Source organism: Lactuca virosa, chromosome 5 (genome assembly GCF_052849685.1).
Source record: "Lactuca virosa cultivar CGN04683 chromosome 5, Lactuca_virosa_CGN04683_v6, whole genome shotgun sequence".
Classification (NCBI taxonomy): Eukaryota; Viridiplantae; Streptophyta; class Magnoliopsida; order Asterales; family Asteraceae; genus Lactuca; species Lactuca virosa.
In genome coordinates this window covers 46,393,041-46,412,142 of record NC_136430.1, presented here as the reverse complement: position 1 = coordinate 46,412,142, position 19,102 = coordinate 46,393,041, and the positions used below count along the sequence as shown (strand labels likewise).

Here is a 19,102-nt window from a genome sequence, read left to right as displayed (position 1 = left end):
ACGGTTGGACTTGGACAAGAGCTGCGCAGCAGGACCAAATCCCTTACCTTAAGACCACTTAACCCATGTAGCATGTGACTTAGAGTATTCACCCAATAGTTAGTTCACACGCGAAAGAGTCACAAAAAATAAATGAGGTACTCTACATAAGATAAGGCATCAAAGATCAGGAAATTCTATCATACGATTCCTGAGGATCCTTATACTATTACTAGCATGCTGTTCTAACATATCACATAATATCAAATAACTTGTATGGTATTTTGGGGTCTACTTACTAGCTCCGGCTGATCGTACACTTGCATCCTCCTTTATTATTTGAAAACTATTCGAAAATTATTTTGAAAACATTTTCCCTTAGTTTGAGACTGGCTTCACACGAATGTTCCTCCAGTTCACTCAAACCAAGGCTCTGATACCAACTTGTAACACCCAAAAATTTTCAACCAATTTAAACTTTTAAAAACATTTCAAACGATTAAAAATCATTACAACTTTGTTTCAAAATGTATAATATCAGAGTTTTCCCAGAAACATAGACAAAACATGAACTATGAGGAACTGTACGATCATGCCTTTGCCTTGCCACGATCCCCTGATACACCTGAACCAATAAACTCAAACTATAAGCCCGAAAGCTTAGTGAGTTCCCCCAAAATACCCATACCCACAACAATACACATATAATCATAACAGCATACTATGGGTCCAATCAACCATCGGGTTGGAATACCCCAGGCCCACAACCAACAGGTTGGATTGCCAACACACTATGGGTCCAATCAACCATCAGGTTGGAATACCCCAGTCCCACAACCAATAGGTTGGAATGCCCACATACTCTGAGTCCAATCATCCTCGGGATGGAATACTCACACCCACAACCTACAGGTTGGAATGCCCAGGTCTATTCGCCTTCGCACCAAGCAGATAAGCCTCAACCGCCAAACATACATGTGCACATATAATAGATAATCATATAACAGTCTATAGACAATACTTGATCTAACGAATCTTACCACATAGCACATAACACCATCCTATCTACCAGGATGTCAATCTAACAGATCATACCACATATCATATAATATTATCCTACCCTCTAGGATACCGATCTAACAGATCATACTAGCATAACATAACCGTATAAAAATCCAAAGGGCCGGCCTTGGTGCCTTTGACCCTTAAGTATAGTGAGGAAAACTCACATCGCAACTGTCGTCTGAAACTAGAAGCTCAACTCCCGGATCACCAACACGAACTCCACCACCTATCGTTACCATAAAACCCTTTTTCGTAAATCTCCAAATTACCTGAATACTCTCAGAAGTCAACTAGTCAACTCTTGGTCAAAGTCAAAGTCCCCAGTCATAGTCAACAGTCCATGTTGACTCGACTCGTCGAGTGTAGACCATCGACTCGTCGAGTTCTTCCTGAACTCGAGAAGTCGTGAAATCCTTGATTAGCTCGCCGAGTTCATACGTGTCCAAGAATTGGGAGAAACCCTAGCCGACTCGCCGAGTTCAAGGCAATCTTCAATGGACTCGCCGAGTTTGTTCATCAACTCGACAAGTTCACGACCATCTTCATATGACTCGCCGAGTCCTTGCAGACCTTCATCTATGCAGTCACTTTTTAAGCCATGCCAAGGCTCCAAATTGCAGATCCAACTTCCTTAGGCATGCTTATCATGTAAAGTTGCAAACTTTACGTGCATGCAAGGCTTTTAAGACCCTAAAATGACAAAACTAAGCTTGCAATGAAGTTACACACTTGAGGGAAGGCTCATACTAGGCAAAGCTGATGACTTATGAATCTAGAGGCCAAGGGGAGTCCAGATCTGAAGTTACAACTTCAGATCTTGGCTTAAGCACAAGAAACCTTTCTTAAAACTCATGCAAAAGAGGGTTTAGGTGAAAATGAGCCAAGGAGAACGGTCAAGTACCTTCAAGAGAGTGCTTACTGATGCATATCTTGAATCCCACGAGCTCTTGCTTCAACTAGCTTGTTTCCCCAAGTGTTTCCTTCACCCAAAATCCTTCCTCCAAGCTCAAAATCTCCAAAAGAACACACACACACGACTTAGGGTTAAAGAGGGACAAGAAGCAGTAAAGGGGAGGCTGGGGGAGGCCAATGATCCTTTAAATAGGGTGAAATTCCCCGAAAATTAGGTTTTCATCTGCCAGCTCCTGCTCGTCGAGTCCCTTCTTGGAATCGGCGAGTAGGTCACTAAAACGCGTGGACCATCCCGCTACTACTCGACGAGTAGGGCGACCAACTCGTCGAGTAGACCCAAAGACCAAGAAGGATTCATACATAAATCAATACCTGAGAATCGGGGCGTTACAAGATAGATAAAGAGATATAAAATATTACAAGAACACTCATGGGTTGGGAGAGATAACTCTCCCTTGGTGGGAGAGATCCCACTACACTCTCTCTAGTCTAATTGTCTACATAGTGAACACTCTAATCAAATAAAATGACCATCACCTCCACTTTATATACTAGTGGAGGTAATATGCTTTTCATACAAGGGAATATTCTAACCTAATAAACACTCAACATTGTAGAGCATTTTCATGCTCCAACTATCTCCCCCTAAATGCTCAGAAATGGTTAGGGTAAAGCAGTGATAAAAGGCAGAACATCCGACAGGCAGGTCCAGTAGGTCTGGTGCTGAAGCGTCTCGGAAGAGATGAAGTTGCTGTGATCTCGGAATCTGGCGATGGAATCTATAGCATGAAAGAACAAACAGAGAAACCCTAATCTCTGAATAAAAGTATGAAATACCAATCTTCGAATGTGATCAATCCCCAACAACTAATCATCTTCACAGTCTCCCCCTCGACTGTTGAACCGAAGAGCACAATGTCGAATCACACAACATCTTCAATATTCTGAAATAGAATGATAATGCACCAAATTATCTCTGAAGAAGAACCTGCTGAAAATGTGAAGAATCCAAAAATAAAGTCTGAATAATAAATAATGTGAATCCGAAGACATGGTCTAGAAATGCCAAAAATTTGATCCAAAGATCAAAAATAAGTGCCACGCCGCATTGCCAAAATAATCATCGACCATTCAACAAACCTTCCGAAAACCCTCCAGCCTACAAGCCAAATCTTCCTACTCAAAATTCTACCTCGGAACCTCCACAGCTTCCGAAGTCTGAAAAAATCAAAGATTGTGTGTCATAAATGTGGACATGCAAATCACTTTGCCAAAGATTTCTTAGCTGAAGTCCCACAAAAACCAAAGATCAAGGACTCTGCTTATTATGCTCGCCGAGCTCAAGAATTGGCTGGAAGTGAAAAGGCTTTTGTCACTACTGTATCAAGAGATGTGGAAGGGTATTGGTCGTCTGGAGATGATGATGATGTAACCACTGGCAGAAACATGTGTCTTATGGCTCGACAAGAAATTGAATGTGATGAAGGCTATTGGTCGTCTGGGTCCGAAAGAGATGATGAAGATGCTGAGCCAAACTACTGCTACATGGCTACCAACGATCCAACAGGCAGAAACATCGTTCAGCAGGTAAAATCTATGATTACTGATAATAATTTTGATTTGTCTCTTTGTGAACCGTATCTAACCCAGATCCAATCAGATATGACCATCATTTACAAAGCCTATGAGTCATCCATAGAAGCCAGTGAGAAGAAGGACAATGAATTGAGTCGTCTTAGGTTACGTTTTGAGGATAAGAAGTTAAGGATAGATTCGTTAGAACATGAGCTTGTAATGTCAAATGATGAATGTATCATTCTTAAGGACAAATGTGAAATCACTTATTCGAAAAGAAATGTTTTAATTTTTGATAACAAACGTCTTAATGTTAAGATTGATGCCATGCACCATGACATAGACATACTTGAAGCAAGTGAACGGATGACTCACAATTTTCGTCATCCTTGGTCAAAAGCTCCTGGTCTTGGAAGCGAGTTTCTGAAACCAGTTGTTCGTCCCTTAAAGGAGTTACAAAATCTGACTTTTATGGGAGATGTTACGAACATTAAACATTCGGATACACCTGTTTCTCCCTTGTCACCCCTTAATGAGACTTCTGTCCATTTTGCATCCTTGATTCTTGAGTTTAAGCCCATAGTTGTCAAGAGTCCCGATTCCACACAATTTCCGCCTCTGATAAACCTGGACCTGAATCGGACCTCTGAACTTAACTCTAGTACTCCAAAGTCTGTTGTTCAAAATCCAAACCACAACCCTCCTAACAACTGTGTTGTTGAGGAATTTTTTCTAGAATCAACTTCTTCTGAACCTTAAGAGTGTGTTTGGGCATCTTTAGATAGTGATGTTGATGAGACAATCTCATGTGATTCGCAACATCAAGTGATTTCAAAAACAAATCTAGTTCCCATTAAGCCTGTGTTCAACAATCCCTCAGTAGGACAGACTTCCAAATCTTCGTCTCATTCCAAAAGAAAGCCAATGTTAAATAGGAAGGATATTATAGATCCTAAAGTGGAAGCTCGGAATGCACACAACAAGGAAGTTAAGACTAGACAAAATTCAAGATTCCTTGAGAACTCCAAAAAGAGTGTATCTCAGAATTCTCATTCATCAACCCATAGTCAAAAATCCTTCACACCCGCTAAGATCCTTAAGAGACCTTCCAATCCTCGCAGTCATGTAGAACAAAAGAAAGTGGTTGGTCCTACTCAGGAAAAGTCAAGTGTAAGCCCCACATCTGTCCGAAACACCTCTCCTCAGACTGTTTCATCTATTTTCATTGCAAAAATCGATGGCACAATTTTTAAACCTCAACTTTCAAAATCAAATGTGTCATCAAGCAAACCAAAAAGTATTAAGAAAACAAAATCTTCAAAACAAAACCTTGTTTGTAAAGTCAAAACACACAATGATGAAACAACAACTCCGGAAGATAAAGTAGTTCCCACTACTCCGGAAGTTGAATGTCCAAAGAAATATGTTCGGAACTCTCATGTCATTGAGTATGACTATTGGATAGATGAAAGAACTATGACCTACTGTTTGTTTCCTAAGGAATCTCAAAATAATCCTTCCAAACCATTCATTGCTCAAAAGTCACTACCGAAGCCCAAGACTCGTGCCTTTGTCCCAAAACCTAACATGGAGCCTAAAAACTCCACCAATCACTAATTTTGCAGGCACTCTGTGCTTCGGAGCAAGAGACAATATGTTATATTGATAGTGATTGCTCCATACACATGACTGGGCAGAAGGACTTTCTGCGAGATCTCAAACTTGCACCAAATGCTGGCTATGTGACGTATGGCAACAATTCAAATTCCCAGATACGAGGTTATGGCATCCTTACCAATGGCAACTTCTCCATTTCGAATGTGGCATATGTAGTTGAATTAAAGCGCAATTTGATAAGTGTGGCTCAACTCACTGATGCAAATCGTCGAGTTGAATTCTGTAAGAAACATAGCTACGTCATGTCCGAAGATCGAAAGGTATGCTTGATCAATTCTAATCGCAACAATAACATGTATCCTCTTGATATTAACATGATCATTGGTAAGCCCCAACTATGCCTTCTCTGAAAAGCTGTTCCCGACGTCAGTTGGTTATGGCATATGAGGCTTGCTCACTTGAATTTTAGATATATGAATGATCTTGTTTTGGGTGAAATGGTTAGAGGTTTGCCACTCCTCAAGTTCGAAAACGATCATTTATGTGCTGCATGTGAGTGTGGAAAGCAATCAAAGAAGGGTCATCCGATCATCATTGAAAAATTATTCTCGGAACCATTAGAACTTCAACACATTGATCTGTGTGGACCTTTAACAGTAGAGAGTTTGCATCACAAAAAGTACATTCTTGTGATTATGGATGACTTTACTAGGTTCACTTAGGTCTTCTTCCTAAGGCTGAAATCAGAAACAGCCTCCGAGCTCATCAATTTTATCAAAGGAATAGAAGTTCTCATCAAACTCCGAGTAAGGAGAATCCAAAGTGACAATGGTTCAGAATTCACCAACTCCACCATTGAAAACTTCCTTACCGAGAAGGGTATCGACCACAATTTTTCTGCTCCATACACTCCTCAACAAAACGATCTAGTCAAACGACGAAACAGAACACTTGTTGAAGTTGCTCGATCCATGCTCAATTTTGCAAATCTTCCACTCTATCTTTGGGCTGAAGTTGTTTCTACTGCATTGTTAGATGCATTTTATATGCATCTTTTAGCACAATTTCCTACGTATTTCATTATAAAAAGCTAACTAACTTCCGATTATTCTTATGTGTTTCGTGTTTCATGATTATTTTGAAGAATGCCCGTACTGCTCACGTTTGTTATGACTTTTCAGGGCCATTTGGAGCGGATGGATGATTGCTCGAGTTCGGGATGCGTTTGTGGATGCTTTGGAGCTTAACTAGAGTCTAGACCAAGGAAATATGTCGGGAAATGATCAAGAACTGCTTGGAAGGAGGAACGACGATCAAAAGAGCCGAAAATTAGCCCATGCGATCGCACCTTGTCTCCCTGCGAACACAGGTATGCCTTTGCGATCGCAGGTTTGGTCGCAGTTGCCTTCGTGGTTTTTTCGTGCCAAAATTCATCAGCTAAGGAAACGTGATACATGCGATCGCAGGTTGCGCTTTTGCGATTGTTGGTTGGTCAAATTGCATCGAAATGGCAACGTACTTCATTAAAAAGTCCCGTGACACGTTTTGGGTGATACATGCGATCGCAGGAACAGCGTTTTGACAGCTAGACGTATAAATACAACGTGATACTCTTGCAGTAACCCTAATTGGCGATTCCTAGCGATTCTAAGGCGATTTTCAGAGGGTTTCAAGTGAATAACGCAGATCTAAAGGAAACGATTCAATTTCTATTCGTAGTTTAGTAAGATTTATCGTTCAGATTCGATTTCTACTGTTTGTAATCCGTTTTTAGCCATGTTAGGCTAAAAACTCAGATTTCAGTTTCGCAAGACGTAACCTTTTCGTATGATTAATCATTAGGCACTATGTTTGACTATGATTACTATTTAGTTTGATCAATTATGTGTTAAATTGAGTGTTTGATTTTGATTTCAATTTCTATTGGCCACTCAAATTGTTTGTGAATCATTCTAGTCACCTAATTGTTTAGATCCGTAATTGTCTAGATTAATTGGTAAAAAGTGACAAGTATTAGATTAATTCTGAGCTTAGGGTTAACTCTAATATGAAATGATCAAACAAGTTTTAACGCCTCCGAGCATATGAGAGGTATTGAACTTTACTGGGAATTACACTGTGTCTAATGCAACTTTTCTTTGTTAATCAAGAGCTTGTTTGATTAATTTAGTAAAAAGTTAGGTTTAATTCAAAGAACTTATTTTGATTAAATGATCTTTGTAATAGAGGTCATTAGAGCTTGTTAATGAACTTTAGTACCAGTTTAAACAAGTGCATAGTCAAATATTGTGTTGAAGGTTAATTATATGATTAGGGGAGTCACCGCGAAACTGGAATTGCTTTCTCTTATTAGAATTTTCACCACTTTAAATTTAGTTATTCTTTTGTCATTTTCGATTTCTATTAGTTCAATTTTCAGAATAAACCCCCCTTTTTATGTTTATTGCATTCAGCAAGAATTAGGTCACGCCTTACGCAAAGAGGTGTAAACATCAGGACGTGTCCCTGAGGATCCGACCCTGCTTACATGTACTACCTGTTAGTGCAATAAAGCAGTTTATTTATTATTTTTATTTGTTTAAATCATATATGACAGCAGTCTTAACAAATTGGCGTCGTTGCCGGGGACACGGTAAAACACTAATAGTTTTTTGCCAAGATCTGTTGGATAAGATGTCTAAGTCCATAACTTATTTGGTATATACTTGACCCGACCCGGCATGGTCCATTTGGGTTGCACTTCACCCAAACTAGTTATGGATAATTTTATGAGAGTTGTATACTTACGATTTATTAATATATTATAAGTTATAATATATTAATATAAAGTCATGTTACTTAATTAGTTTTAATCTTGAATTAATTATGAATTAATTTAGTGATTAAAAGGAAGAGTAATTAAATCATGGGCTATTATATTTATATAGTGTGGGCTAACACTCATTTGGGAATGGGCTAAGCTTATATGGAAGTCCATGGATGATCCATGGAGCTTTTACCCATGGATCCTTGGAAGAGGAAAGGACATGGGTTATTAGGGTTTCACCCTAACCATGTACACTATATAAACAAGCTTATGTTGCATGAAAAAACACTAATGTGTGTGTAAGTGTGGTGGCCAAAATCAAGAGTTAGTATACTCTCTCATACATTTTCCAAGTTTGTGGTGATTTGTGATTTCCATTTGAGGCATTCACATTATTGGTGCTTGGCTCTCAAACTCCAAGGAATCAACAATCAACAAAAGGTATGTAATTCATCTAGTTCTTTTATGGTTAAAAGTACCCCATGCCATGCTAGATAGGTTATAAACCTTGGAAAATAATATTTTGCATGTATCTTAGACAAACATAGATCCAAGGTTTAATAGGGTTGCATGTACACTTAGGAAGTGTTAGAATGCTCAAAACCCAACAGTGGTATCAGAGCCTAGGCTTGTTTGTTTGATACTTGATGCAAAATAGTGATAAAAAGTCGATTTTTTGCTGTCTGACTGATGAACTCGCCGAGTTCATGTGTAAACTCATCCTACTCGCCGAGTAGGTTCGTGCACTCGGCGAGTAGGAGCCTCAGAATGCAGATTTTTGACTTTTGCTGCTGGAAATGGACTAGAAACATTACCCTAAACTGTTTTGGTGTTTTAAAACTTGTTTTAGTTGGTTTAATGGTTGTTCTAATCCATTTACAATAGCTTATATCAAAATTTCATGCTTTGTATGTGTTCATATAATTCTTGAAACTTTGATGATCATGTTCATGTTCTTATGAATTTAGAAGATGATAGGAATTATTTTCTGAATTGTTTAGGATTAATTCTTGATCATTTATGTGTTTTAATGGAGTCCATAATTTGTCCTCAAGTTATGGATATCCAAAGGTCACTTCTTTTAAACACACACTTAAAACACATAAGTTACATGGAAATGAAGAGTCTTCATTTTTATGAACCTTTAATTCATAAGTTATGAAATGAAAAGTTTTGAATAGTTTCAAAACTTGTCCTCAAGTTTTGGAATTTGTAAAGTTACACACACTTTAATATACTTTAATTCCAAACCCTTAGAGTTTTAAAAGTTAAAATTCAACCCTTATACTATTTATAACATTAATGGTTAATTATTATATATATGTATAAGATCAAAGTCGTCTTACCGCTAGTACGCCTCATTCACGAAGCCAGTCTATAAGGTGGGTATAAGGTTGTTGCCTACAAAATGGCAACTTAATGGGTGTCCACTCTCACCCACCGCTTGCTTGACTGGTGGAGGGTCGTTAGCCGAACGGGTAGGACAAGGACTTATAAATTCTCATTAAAAGTATGATGAATATTATAAAGTAACTAAACCTTTTATAAATTCCCAATCTTAGTTACTTTAGGAAAATGTGAATATGGTGCTAACCCATGAAATTCACACTTTGTACCTTACCAAGTCGTTGGTGGAGCGTGTGTGGTTAACCGGCACACTAACTTGGACTAGTAAGGATCACGAAGGGTGACTTAATGTTTATCATAGATCGGTGGAGCGTGTGTGGTTAACCGGCACATTGATTAGGTGATAATATTAAGGGTACCAAGTGAATTTGCATGGTTATTCACACCTTGTTTTGTGATCCTCGGCATCCCAGTCACAAAACTTGAAGGGCACAATCGAGATTGAAACATGCCATTGAAAATTTCAATGAATCTCAAAGGAATCTAGGAATTTCAAAACCAATTAAACCTAATAATTCATTTCGTTTTCATGGTGGAAATTGGTGAATCGTCATTCACCTACCTTCAAATATATTATAGCTTAGATTACGGCATCCCTCTTCTAAGTTATAATATATTGTGTTGGATCCTAGCCTTAATATTACATTTGGGTGTATTATTAAGGATTCGATATATCTAATCTAAACTTGTTTTCTTCTTTTCAGATGTCTTCCAACAACAAAGCTTCGGGCTCTAACCCTACTGGCTCCTTTTCCCTCATGAACCTTTGTGGGAGGGTCATCTTTGATGGTTCCAACTTCATGGATTGGATCCGGAACATCAGGATGGTTACTCGTTACGAGGACAAGGAATATGTCCTCGATAAGGAGCTAAAGGAGCTTGATGAGTCCACTGCTACTCCTGAGGAGGTCGCTGAGTATCAGGCACATCAGGATGGTTACTCGTTACGAGGACAAGGAATATGTCCTCGATAAGGAGCTAAAGGAGCTTGATGAGTCCACTGCTACTCCTGAGGAGGTCGCTGAGTATCAGGCACATGAAAGAGATGCCACCAAGGTGGCATGCATCATGATGGCCACCATGACAGCTGAACTCCAAAAGTCCTATGAGGACTATTACCCTTTTTGAGATGCATCAGGATCTGATGGAAAGGTACCATCAGAGTGCTCGTCAAGAGCGGTATGAAATAATCTCCTCCATGATCACTACCCGTATGAAGGATAGCGAACCAATCACGAGCCACATGCAGAAAATGCAAAGGTATGTGGACCGTCTAATGAAACTGAATGTGAACTTCCCTGAGGAGTTGGCAATTGATATCATTTTGCACTCCTTGCCATCGTGTTATGATCAATTTCAATGACATACCACATGAACAAGGAGGAAGTCACACTCAGTAAGCTTCAAGGACTTCTGAAGACTGCCGAAAGTGGTCTTAAGAGTAAGTCGGTTGCTACTCCTACTCCTACTACTACCCCTGTTTTGGCTATCGGGCAAGGCAAAGGGAGAAAGAGGAAGCACCCTTCGAAGGGTACCAAGGGAAAGTCCCTTGAAGGCTCCTCATCTGGAACCAAAGGTGGTTCTATCACTCCTTCTGCCATCCCTAAGGATGCTGAATGCTTCTACTGTCAAAATAAGGGGCACTGGAAGCGAAACTGCCCAAAGTACTTGCAGGATGTCAAGGATGGGAAAGTGAAACCATCCCATGCAGGTATTTACACTATATTGTCTAATAACTCACCATATTCTAATTCTTGGGTTCTTGATACAGGTTGTGGTATTCACATCTGTTGTGACTTGCAGGGCCTAAGAAGAAGTGAGGATGTGGAGCACGGAAAGATAAACTTAATCATGGGGAACAAGAAGGTTGCACCTGTTACCAAGATTGGAGTTTATACTTTGTTGCTAGATAGTGGGTTAAAGTTAGATTTGAATAAATGTGTGTACTCGTCTGAAATGGCGAGGAATATTATTTCCTTTCATGCTTTGTACAAACAAGGTTTTACCTTTTCTTTTGATAATGAAGTTGGTAGTATTAATGCTTTCTTTAATAATGTTCTTTATTTTAAAGCATTACCTTGTGATGGTGTGTATGAAGCTGTATCGGTTGTAGATAATTTAGGAAATAATGTATTATGTATTGATTCTTCTACTAGCTTGGATAAAGCATCTTTGTGGCATTGTCGTCTTGGACATGTAAGCAAGAAACGCATAGGCCAGCTCCAAAAGGATGAAGTCTTGGAGTCGTTCGACCTCAAGTCGGATGATAGTTGTGAGTCTTGTCTACTTGGAAAAATGACAAAATCACCCTTCACTGGTACTTGTGCAAGGGGTGAGGGTTTGTTGGACCTTATACATACTGATGTATGTGGACCATTCAAAACCGCCACAAGGGATGCTAATCGCTATTATGTGACGTTTATTGATGATTTTAGTAGATATGGTTATGTCTACTTAATCAAACATAAGTCAGAAACTTTTGAAAGGTTTAAAGAGTTTAAACAGGAAGTAGAAAATCAATTGGGCAGGAACATTAAGATGCTTCGATCCGATCGAGGTGGTGAGTATCTTAGTACTGAGTTCCTCGACTATCTTAAGGAGTGTGGGATTGTCTCACAATTGACACCTCCCAGGACACCACAGCTGAATGGTGTAGCTGAGAGGCGCAATCGAACTTTGTTGGACATGGTTCGCTCTATGATGAGTCGAGCTTCGCTACCAATCTCTTTTTGGGGGTATGCCTTAGAGACTGCCGCCCACATCCTTAATCTAGTCCCTACAAAGAAGGTTGCCAAAACACCTCATGAGATGTGGACTGGGAAAGTTCCCAATTTGGACCACATCAAGATTTGGGGTTGCGAGGCTTTCGTGAGGCGCGAGACTCATGACAAGCTCGAACCTCGAAGTGAAAGGTGTATTTTCATCGGCTACCCACAAAAATACTTTGGTTACCTCTTCTACAGACCCAGTGAGAATGTGGTCTTTGTGGCTAGGAGAGGGGTCTTTCGAGAGAGAGAATTTATAAGCCAAGGAGACAGTGGGAGGCAAATTGACCTTGAAGAAATTCAAGACTCAATTGGTGAAGGAACCTCAGACACTAGCAATCAACTTGAGGAGGAAATTCATGTTGATCCAGCTGACGAGTCTATACTTCCGAGGCGTTCCACAAGGGTTAGGAACACACCTGAGTTTTATTATGGATTTCATATTACTACGGAAGGTGATACATTTATCAGTGACAGTACACTGGTAAATCTGGATGAACCTAACAGTGTTAAGGAAGCCATGGCAGGCCTAGAGTCTGCTAAATGGAAGGAGGCTATGGACATCGAGATACAGTCCATGTATGACAATCAAGTTTGGAACTTGGTTGACAATGTACCAGGCCATAAGACAGTCGGGTGCAAATGGATCTTCAAGAAGAAGACCGACATGGATGGGAAGGTGCACACTTATAAGGCTTGACTGGTTACGAAGGGGTTTACTCAGACTCAGGGAATTGATTATGATGAAACCTTTTCACCAGTAGCAAAGATTAAGTCTATTAGGGTTATGCTAGCCATTGCTGCATTTCATGATTATGAAATATGGCAAATGGATGTCAAAACCGCTTTCCTTAACGGAAAGTTGGCTGAGGATGTTTACATGAATCAGCCAGAAGGTTTTGTCAGTGCAGAGTACCCCAATAGAGTGTGCAAGCTTGAGAAATCCATTTATGGATTGAACCAAGCATCTCGAAGTTGGAAACTTTGTTTTGATGAGAAGGTCAAAGAGTTTGGTTTCTCAAGAAGTGAAGATGAGTCCTGCGTGTATGTCAGAGCTAGTGGGAGTATAGTTAGTTTTTTGGTACTGTATGTGGATGACATACTACTCATAGGAAATGACATCCCAACCTTGCAGGAGGTTAAGTCCTGGCTTGGGAAGTGCTTTGCTATGAAGGACCTTGGAGAAGCTACCTATATCCTAGGGATAAGGATATTAAGAGAAAGGAGTAAAAGACTAATTGGACTTAGTCAGAGTATCTACTTGGATAAGGTGTTGAAAAGGTTTAACATGTAGAATTCCAAGAAAGGAGAGTTACCGATCCAAAGCAATGCCAAACTGAGCAAGGCTCAGAGCCCGAGTATAGAAGATGAGATAGCTGAGATGAGTCGATTACCTTATGCTTCCGCTGTTGGTTCGATCATGTATGCTATGACTTGTACTCGTCCTGATGTGGCCTTCGCTTTGAGCATGGTCAGCAGATATCAGGGGAACCCTGGCAAGGCTCATTGGACTGCGGTAAAGAATATTCTCAAGTACCTGCGGAGGACTAAGGATTGGATCCTTACCCTTGGTATGAGTGATGACTTGAGAGTAGCAGGGTATAGTGATGCTAGCTTTCAGACTGATAGGGATAACTTCCGCTCTCAGTCGGGCTGGGTCTTTACCTTAAATGGAGGGGCAATCACTTGGAAGAGTTCCAAACAGGAGACTGTAGCTGATTCGACTTGTGAATTAGAGTACATAGCAGCGAGTGAAGCGGCAAAGGAGGCAATATGGCTGAGGAACTTCATCGGAGACCTTGGAGTTGTACCAACTATTAAGGAGCCTATGGAGATTTTCTGTGACAGCAATAGTGCGGTTGCCTTAGCCAAGGAACCAAGTGATCATGGCAGATCCCGACACATTGACATAAAATATCACTTCATAAGACACAAGATAGAAGAGGGACTCCTCGTGGCAAAGAGGGTATCGTCAGATGAGAACCCTACGGATCCCCTTACGAAGGGACTGACGAGGGTGAAGCATTTGCAGCATGCGAGGCGCATCGGGCTGAGGGACGATATTAGTTTTATAGATTAGATAGCCTTTTTCTGAAACTTGTAAAATGTAATCGACGTTTGATGATGAATAAAATTTGTGATTTATTTATGAGTAAAGTGTTGCTATCATTGTCAATTATTTACTATTGTTTCAGTTTTGCATGTTTTGACTTCCAGAATAATTAATTTATTCAAACTCTCCACAGTCGGTCATATGTCGGAAGTAGGTATGAATCAAGACTGTCATGAATTGGGATTGTAGATGACTAAAGGTGTTTAGCCATAGCAATGGTTGCTACAACATTCATGAGTACTCATAAGTTATGAGTATTGGAATAAACCCACGCTCACTTGTATCACTTCATGGAATTTATCTCGAGTGATCGTGAGACGGTAATATCATATAAGTCTTCAAACCTAGAGATATGAGTTGTTACCTATGAGTTGGTTGTGCATTGATTGCACGTAAACGCATCAGTAACTTGATGTTATAAAACGTGCCTTTGTGTGCAATTCAATAAGTAGTAGAACAAGCATATGAGTCGAAGTTTATCTGTTCCTTCTAGAAATAGAAGCGATATCTGGGCCCCTCGATGATTTTGTGTTGACCCATGTACCGGGCCCGGTCAGAACTAAATTGATGTGTTCAGTTAAGTTCTTTGTCAAACAAATCGGAAATCGAGAAACAACTGCTAGACAATAATTAAGACATTGTTCCATGTATTTGTCCGGCTGATATCATGAGAGCAGAGGATTATATGATCACTTATCTAAAATGGCGCTTCATAGTTCACAAGAGTTTTCGAGAGCTACGATTGCCGGTTGGTTCCTGAAGTAATATAGGCAAATACAGTTATTAGACTTATCCAAGTGGGAGTCTGTTGGATAAGATGTCTAAGTCCATAACTTATTTGGTATATACTTGACCCGACCCGGCATGGTCCATTTGGGTTGCACTTCACCCAAACTAGTTATGGATAATTTTATGAGAGTTGTATACTTACGATTTATTAATAAATTATAAGTTATAATATATTAATATAAAGTCATGTTACTTAATTAGTTTTAATCTTGAATTAATTATGAATTAATTTAGTGATTAAAAGGAAGACTAATTAAATCATGGGCTATTATATTTATATAGTGTGGGCTAACACTCATTTGGGAATGGGCTAAGCTTATATGGAAGTCCATGGATGATCCATGGAGCTTTTACCCATGGATCCTTGGAAGAGGAAAAGACATGGGTTATTAGGGTTTCACCCTAACCATGTACACTATATAAACAAGCTTATGTTGCATGAAAAAACACTAATGTGTGTGTAAGTGTGGTGGCCAAAATCAAGAGTTAGTATACTCTCTCATACATTTTCCAAGTTTGTGGTGATTTGTGATTTCCATTTGAGTCATTCACATTATTGGTGCTTGGCTCTCAAACTCCAAGGAATCAACAATCAACAAAAGGTATGTAATTCATCTAGTTCTTTTATGGTTAAAAGTACCCCATGCCATGCTAGATAGGTTATAAACCTTGGAAAATAATATTTTGCATGTATCTTAGACAAACATAGATCCAAGGTTTAATAGGGTTGCATGTACACTTAGGAAGTGTTAGAATGCTCAAAACCCAACAAGATCTTCACGTACAGGTGATCTGATTTTTGATCTAGAGATTAAGAAGACTGCAAGGAAGCTAAAGAAGGAGGCAAAAGTTTAGAAGCAACAAGCAGGAACCTCAACCTCACACACACCACAAGGCACTCCCTTGTGGAACGAATCTGAAGCCTCATTTCAACCTTTTCCAAAAGCACCACCTACCTCACCAGTTAACAGCCCGTTCAAAACCTACTCCTCATCATCTTCAAACAAACCCGAACTCACAGACTCTTCTGAAACTGAAACAGAATTCACCATGAGCGAAAACGGAGACGAAGCTGAAAAAACTCTCCGCGAGTGGGCAACATAAGAGGTTACCCAGTAGCCCTTGTGTATCACCTTTCCAGAGGCTCAAAACTTTGAGCTCAAATCCGGTTTAATCCATTTGCTGCCCCCGTTCTGAGGCCTTAAGAATGAAGATCCTCATAAATTTCTCAAGGAATTCCATGTCGTCTGTTCTGGATTGAAGCCCCATACAGTTACTAAAGACCAGATCAAGTTAAGGGCGTTCCCCTTCTCAGTTCAAGATGAAGCAAAGGAGTGGCTATATGACCTCCCGTCTGGTTCAATAACAAGCTGGAACGAACTCGCCAAACTCTTTTTAGAAAAATATTTTCCCGAGGCGAAAGTGTCAAATCTGTGCATAGAGATTCTAAGTATAAAGCAAGGCAAAGAGAGGCTCTCCATACTTATTGGGAGCGATTCAAGAAGCTGTTAGTCCGATGCCCACAACATAGCATTAGTGATTATCAGTTATATCAGTGTTTCTGCGAAGGATTGATACCTATGGAGAGACGACTTATAAATGCATCAAGTGGAGGGTCACTTTCAGACATGACACCAACACATATTAGGGCATTAATCGAGAAGTTGGCCAATGAGTCAAAACATTCAGCAACTGAGAAAGAGTGGTACCCAGACCATCCAAGAGGAGTCAAGGAGATGAGTAATGCCCACCTTGAATCCCAGATTTCGGAATTGACTAAAGTTGTCCTTTTGTTGACAAAAGAAAAAGGTATTGAGCCAAAGGTCAAACCTTGTGGGATCTGCTGCAAAACCGGGCACCCAGCTGATATGTGCCCACTACTTCAAGAAGATAATGAATCTGTGCAAGCTATGGGAGGATTTCAGCAAAGGCCATTTTATCAAAATCGCAACAACCAAGCTTGGGGAGGTCCTCAAAATAACAATTTTCAGCCAAGACCTCAACAGAACTTTCAGCAAAGAAATCAATACCAAGCTCCACCTGGGTTCCAACAACCTTTTCAGCAAAATCAGCACCAAAGCAATTTTCAGCAACCACCTGTTCAGTCACAAGCTAGTAGTTCCACCATGTCTTTGGAAGACATAGTTAAAAGTCTTGCTACCAGTACCCAAGCTTTTCAGAATGAAACAAAGTCCAACATCAAAAATCCGGAGCAGCAGGTATCGCAACTCGCGAACTCCATGAGCAAACTAGAAGCACAAACACAAGGAAAATTCCCATCTCAGACTGAGAAAAACCCGAAGCACAATGCTTGTGTTGTTACTCTCAGAAGTGGTAAAAATTACAAAGGACCAGATCAGCAAGAAGATGAGGAAGAAGAGATCGTGGTTGAGCAAGAATCTAAGGCAACTGAAGAGGTGCAGAAAAAAGATGGTCCTGCTGAAGCTGAAGTGAAAATTAACCCTCCTCTTTTTCCCTCAAGACTGAAAAACACGAAAAAAGAAAAGGAAGAAAAAGATATTATGGATTTCTTCAGAAAGGTTGAGGTAAACATTCCCCTTCTTGATGCAATTAAACAACTACCCCGATATGCTAAATTTTTAAAAGAGTTATGTACTTCAAAAAGAAAATTAAAAGGAAATGAAACAGTTAAAGTAAGCGAGAATGTTTTAGCTGTTTTACAAAAAAGGCTACCCCCAAAGTGTAAGGATTCAGGAGTATTCACTGTTCCTTGCAAGTTAGGGAACCTTTCTGTGCCACGAGTTATGTTGGACTTAGGAGCTTCTATAAATGTTTTGCCATATTCACTTTTTAAAAATATCAGGGTAGGGCCATTAAGAAGAACAGGAGTCATCATTCAGTTAGCTGATCGTTCTCTGGTGCACCCAAAAGGTGTCCTGGAAGACGTTTTGGTTCAAGCGAATGAACTCATATTCCCAGCTGATTTCTATGTTTTGGATATGGGAGATGACGACTCACCAAATTCAGGTTCCATTCTTTTAGGGAGACCATTCTTAAAAACTACCAGAACCAAAATAGATGTTTATGATGATACCCTTTCAATGGAATTTGATGGTGAAGTTATCAACTTCAATATTTATGATGCCATGCGTTATCTTGATGATGTTTCAGCCCTTAATTTCATTGATGTAATTGAACCATTATCTGCAGAATATTTTGAGATTGCTAACCGTGAGTCACTAGCATTAGTGCTCCACAAAAATTTGTCTATTAATGTAGCTCAAGTTCTATCAGAAAAGTATGTGGTTGATAAAGAAGTTCAAGAGATGGCAGCTCATATGGACTAGCAGAGAAAGTTGAGGTATGCTACCCAAACTATTAAATTACCAATTTCTAACTCCAAGCTTTTTCCTTCTGTAGTGCAAGCTCCCATCTTCGAGCTGAAGACACTTCCAGAACACCTGAAATATGCATATCTTAGAGAAAAAGAAACATTAACAGTTATCATATCCAACAAGTTGTCAGAAAAAGAAGAGTTAGAGCTGATCAGAATTTTGAAGGAGTATAAAAGTGCAATCGGGTGGACTATTGCAGACATAAAAGGACTCAGCCCATCTCTTTGCATGCATAAAATTTTGATGGAAGAAGATTATAAGCCATCGCGAGAAGCCCAACGCAGATTAAACCCACCAATGATGGAGGTGGTTAAAAAAGAAGTTATGAAGTTATTGGATGCTGGGATGATATACCAAATTTCTGACAGCAAGTAGGTCAGCCCAGTTCAAGTTGTACCCAAGAAGTCTAGAGTGACAGTGGTAGAGAACAAAGACGGAGAGTTGGTTCCAACTCGGGTTTAGAACGGATGGCGCGTTTGTATTGACTAGAGAAAATTAAACGCAGCCACCCGGAAAGATCATTTTCCTCTCCTATTCATAGATTAGATGCTAGAGAGGCTTGCTGGGAAATCCTGTTGGATAAGGTGTCTAAGTCTATAACTATTTCTGGTATGTACTTGACCCGGTTTGGCATGGTCCATTTGGGTTGCATGGCATCATGCATTTGGATAGACTAAAATGAGAGAAATAACACTTATGGTTTATTAATATATTATAA

At 39.7% G+C, this 19,102-nt stretch overlaps 1 protein-coding gene across 1 annotated transcript; it reads left to right on the top strand.

Moving 5' to 3' along the window:
• Positions 1–16,608: 16,608 nt before the first annotated feature.
• LOC145111219 (uncharacterized) lies at positions 16,609–18,759 on the top strand. Its single transcript, XM_079047514.1, has 2 exons — positions 16,609–18,220; positions 18,410–18,759. The coding sequence occupies exons 1-2, from the start codon at positions 16,609–16,611 to the stop codon at positions 18,757–18,759; spliced, it is 1,962 nt and encodes a 653-aa protein (XP_078903640.1).
• The last annotated feature ends 343 nt before the right edge of the window (positions 18,760–19,102 follow it).

Coding starts and splice junctions, on each gene's coding strand:
- LOC145111219 (XM_079047514.1), top strand. CDS start 16,609: ATGGAGAGACGACTTATAAATGCATCAAGTGGAGGGTCACTTTCAGAC. Junction 18,221..18,409: donor ATATTTTGAGATTGCTAACC/GTGAGTCACTAG, acceptor TTCCTTCTGTAG/TGCAAGCTCCCATCTTCGAG.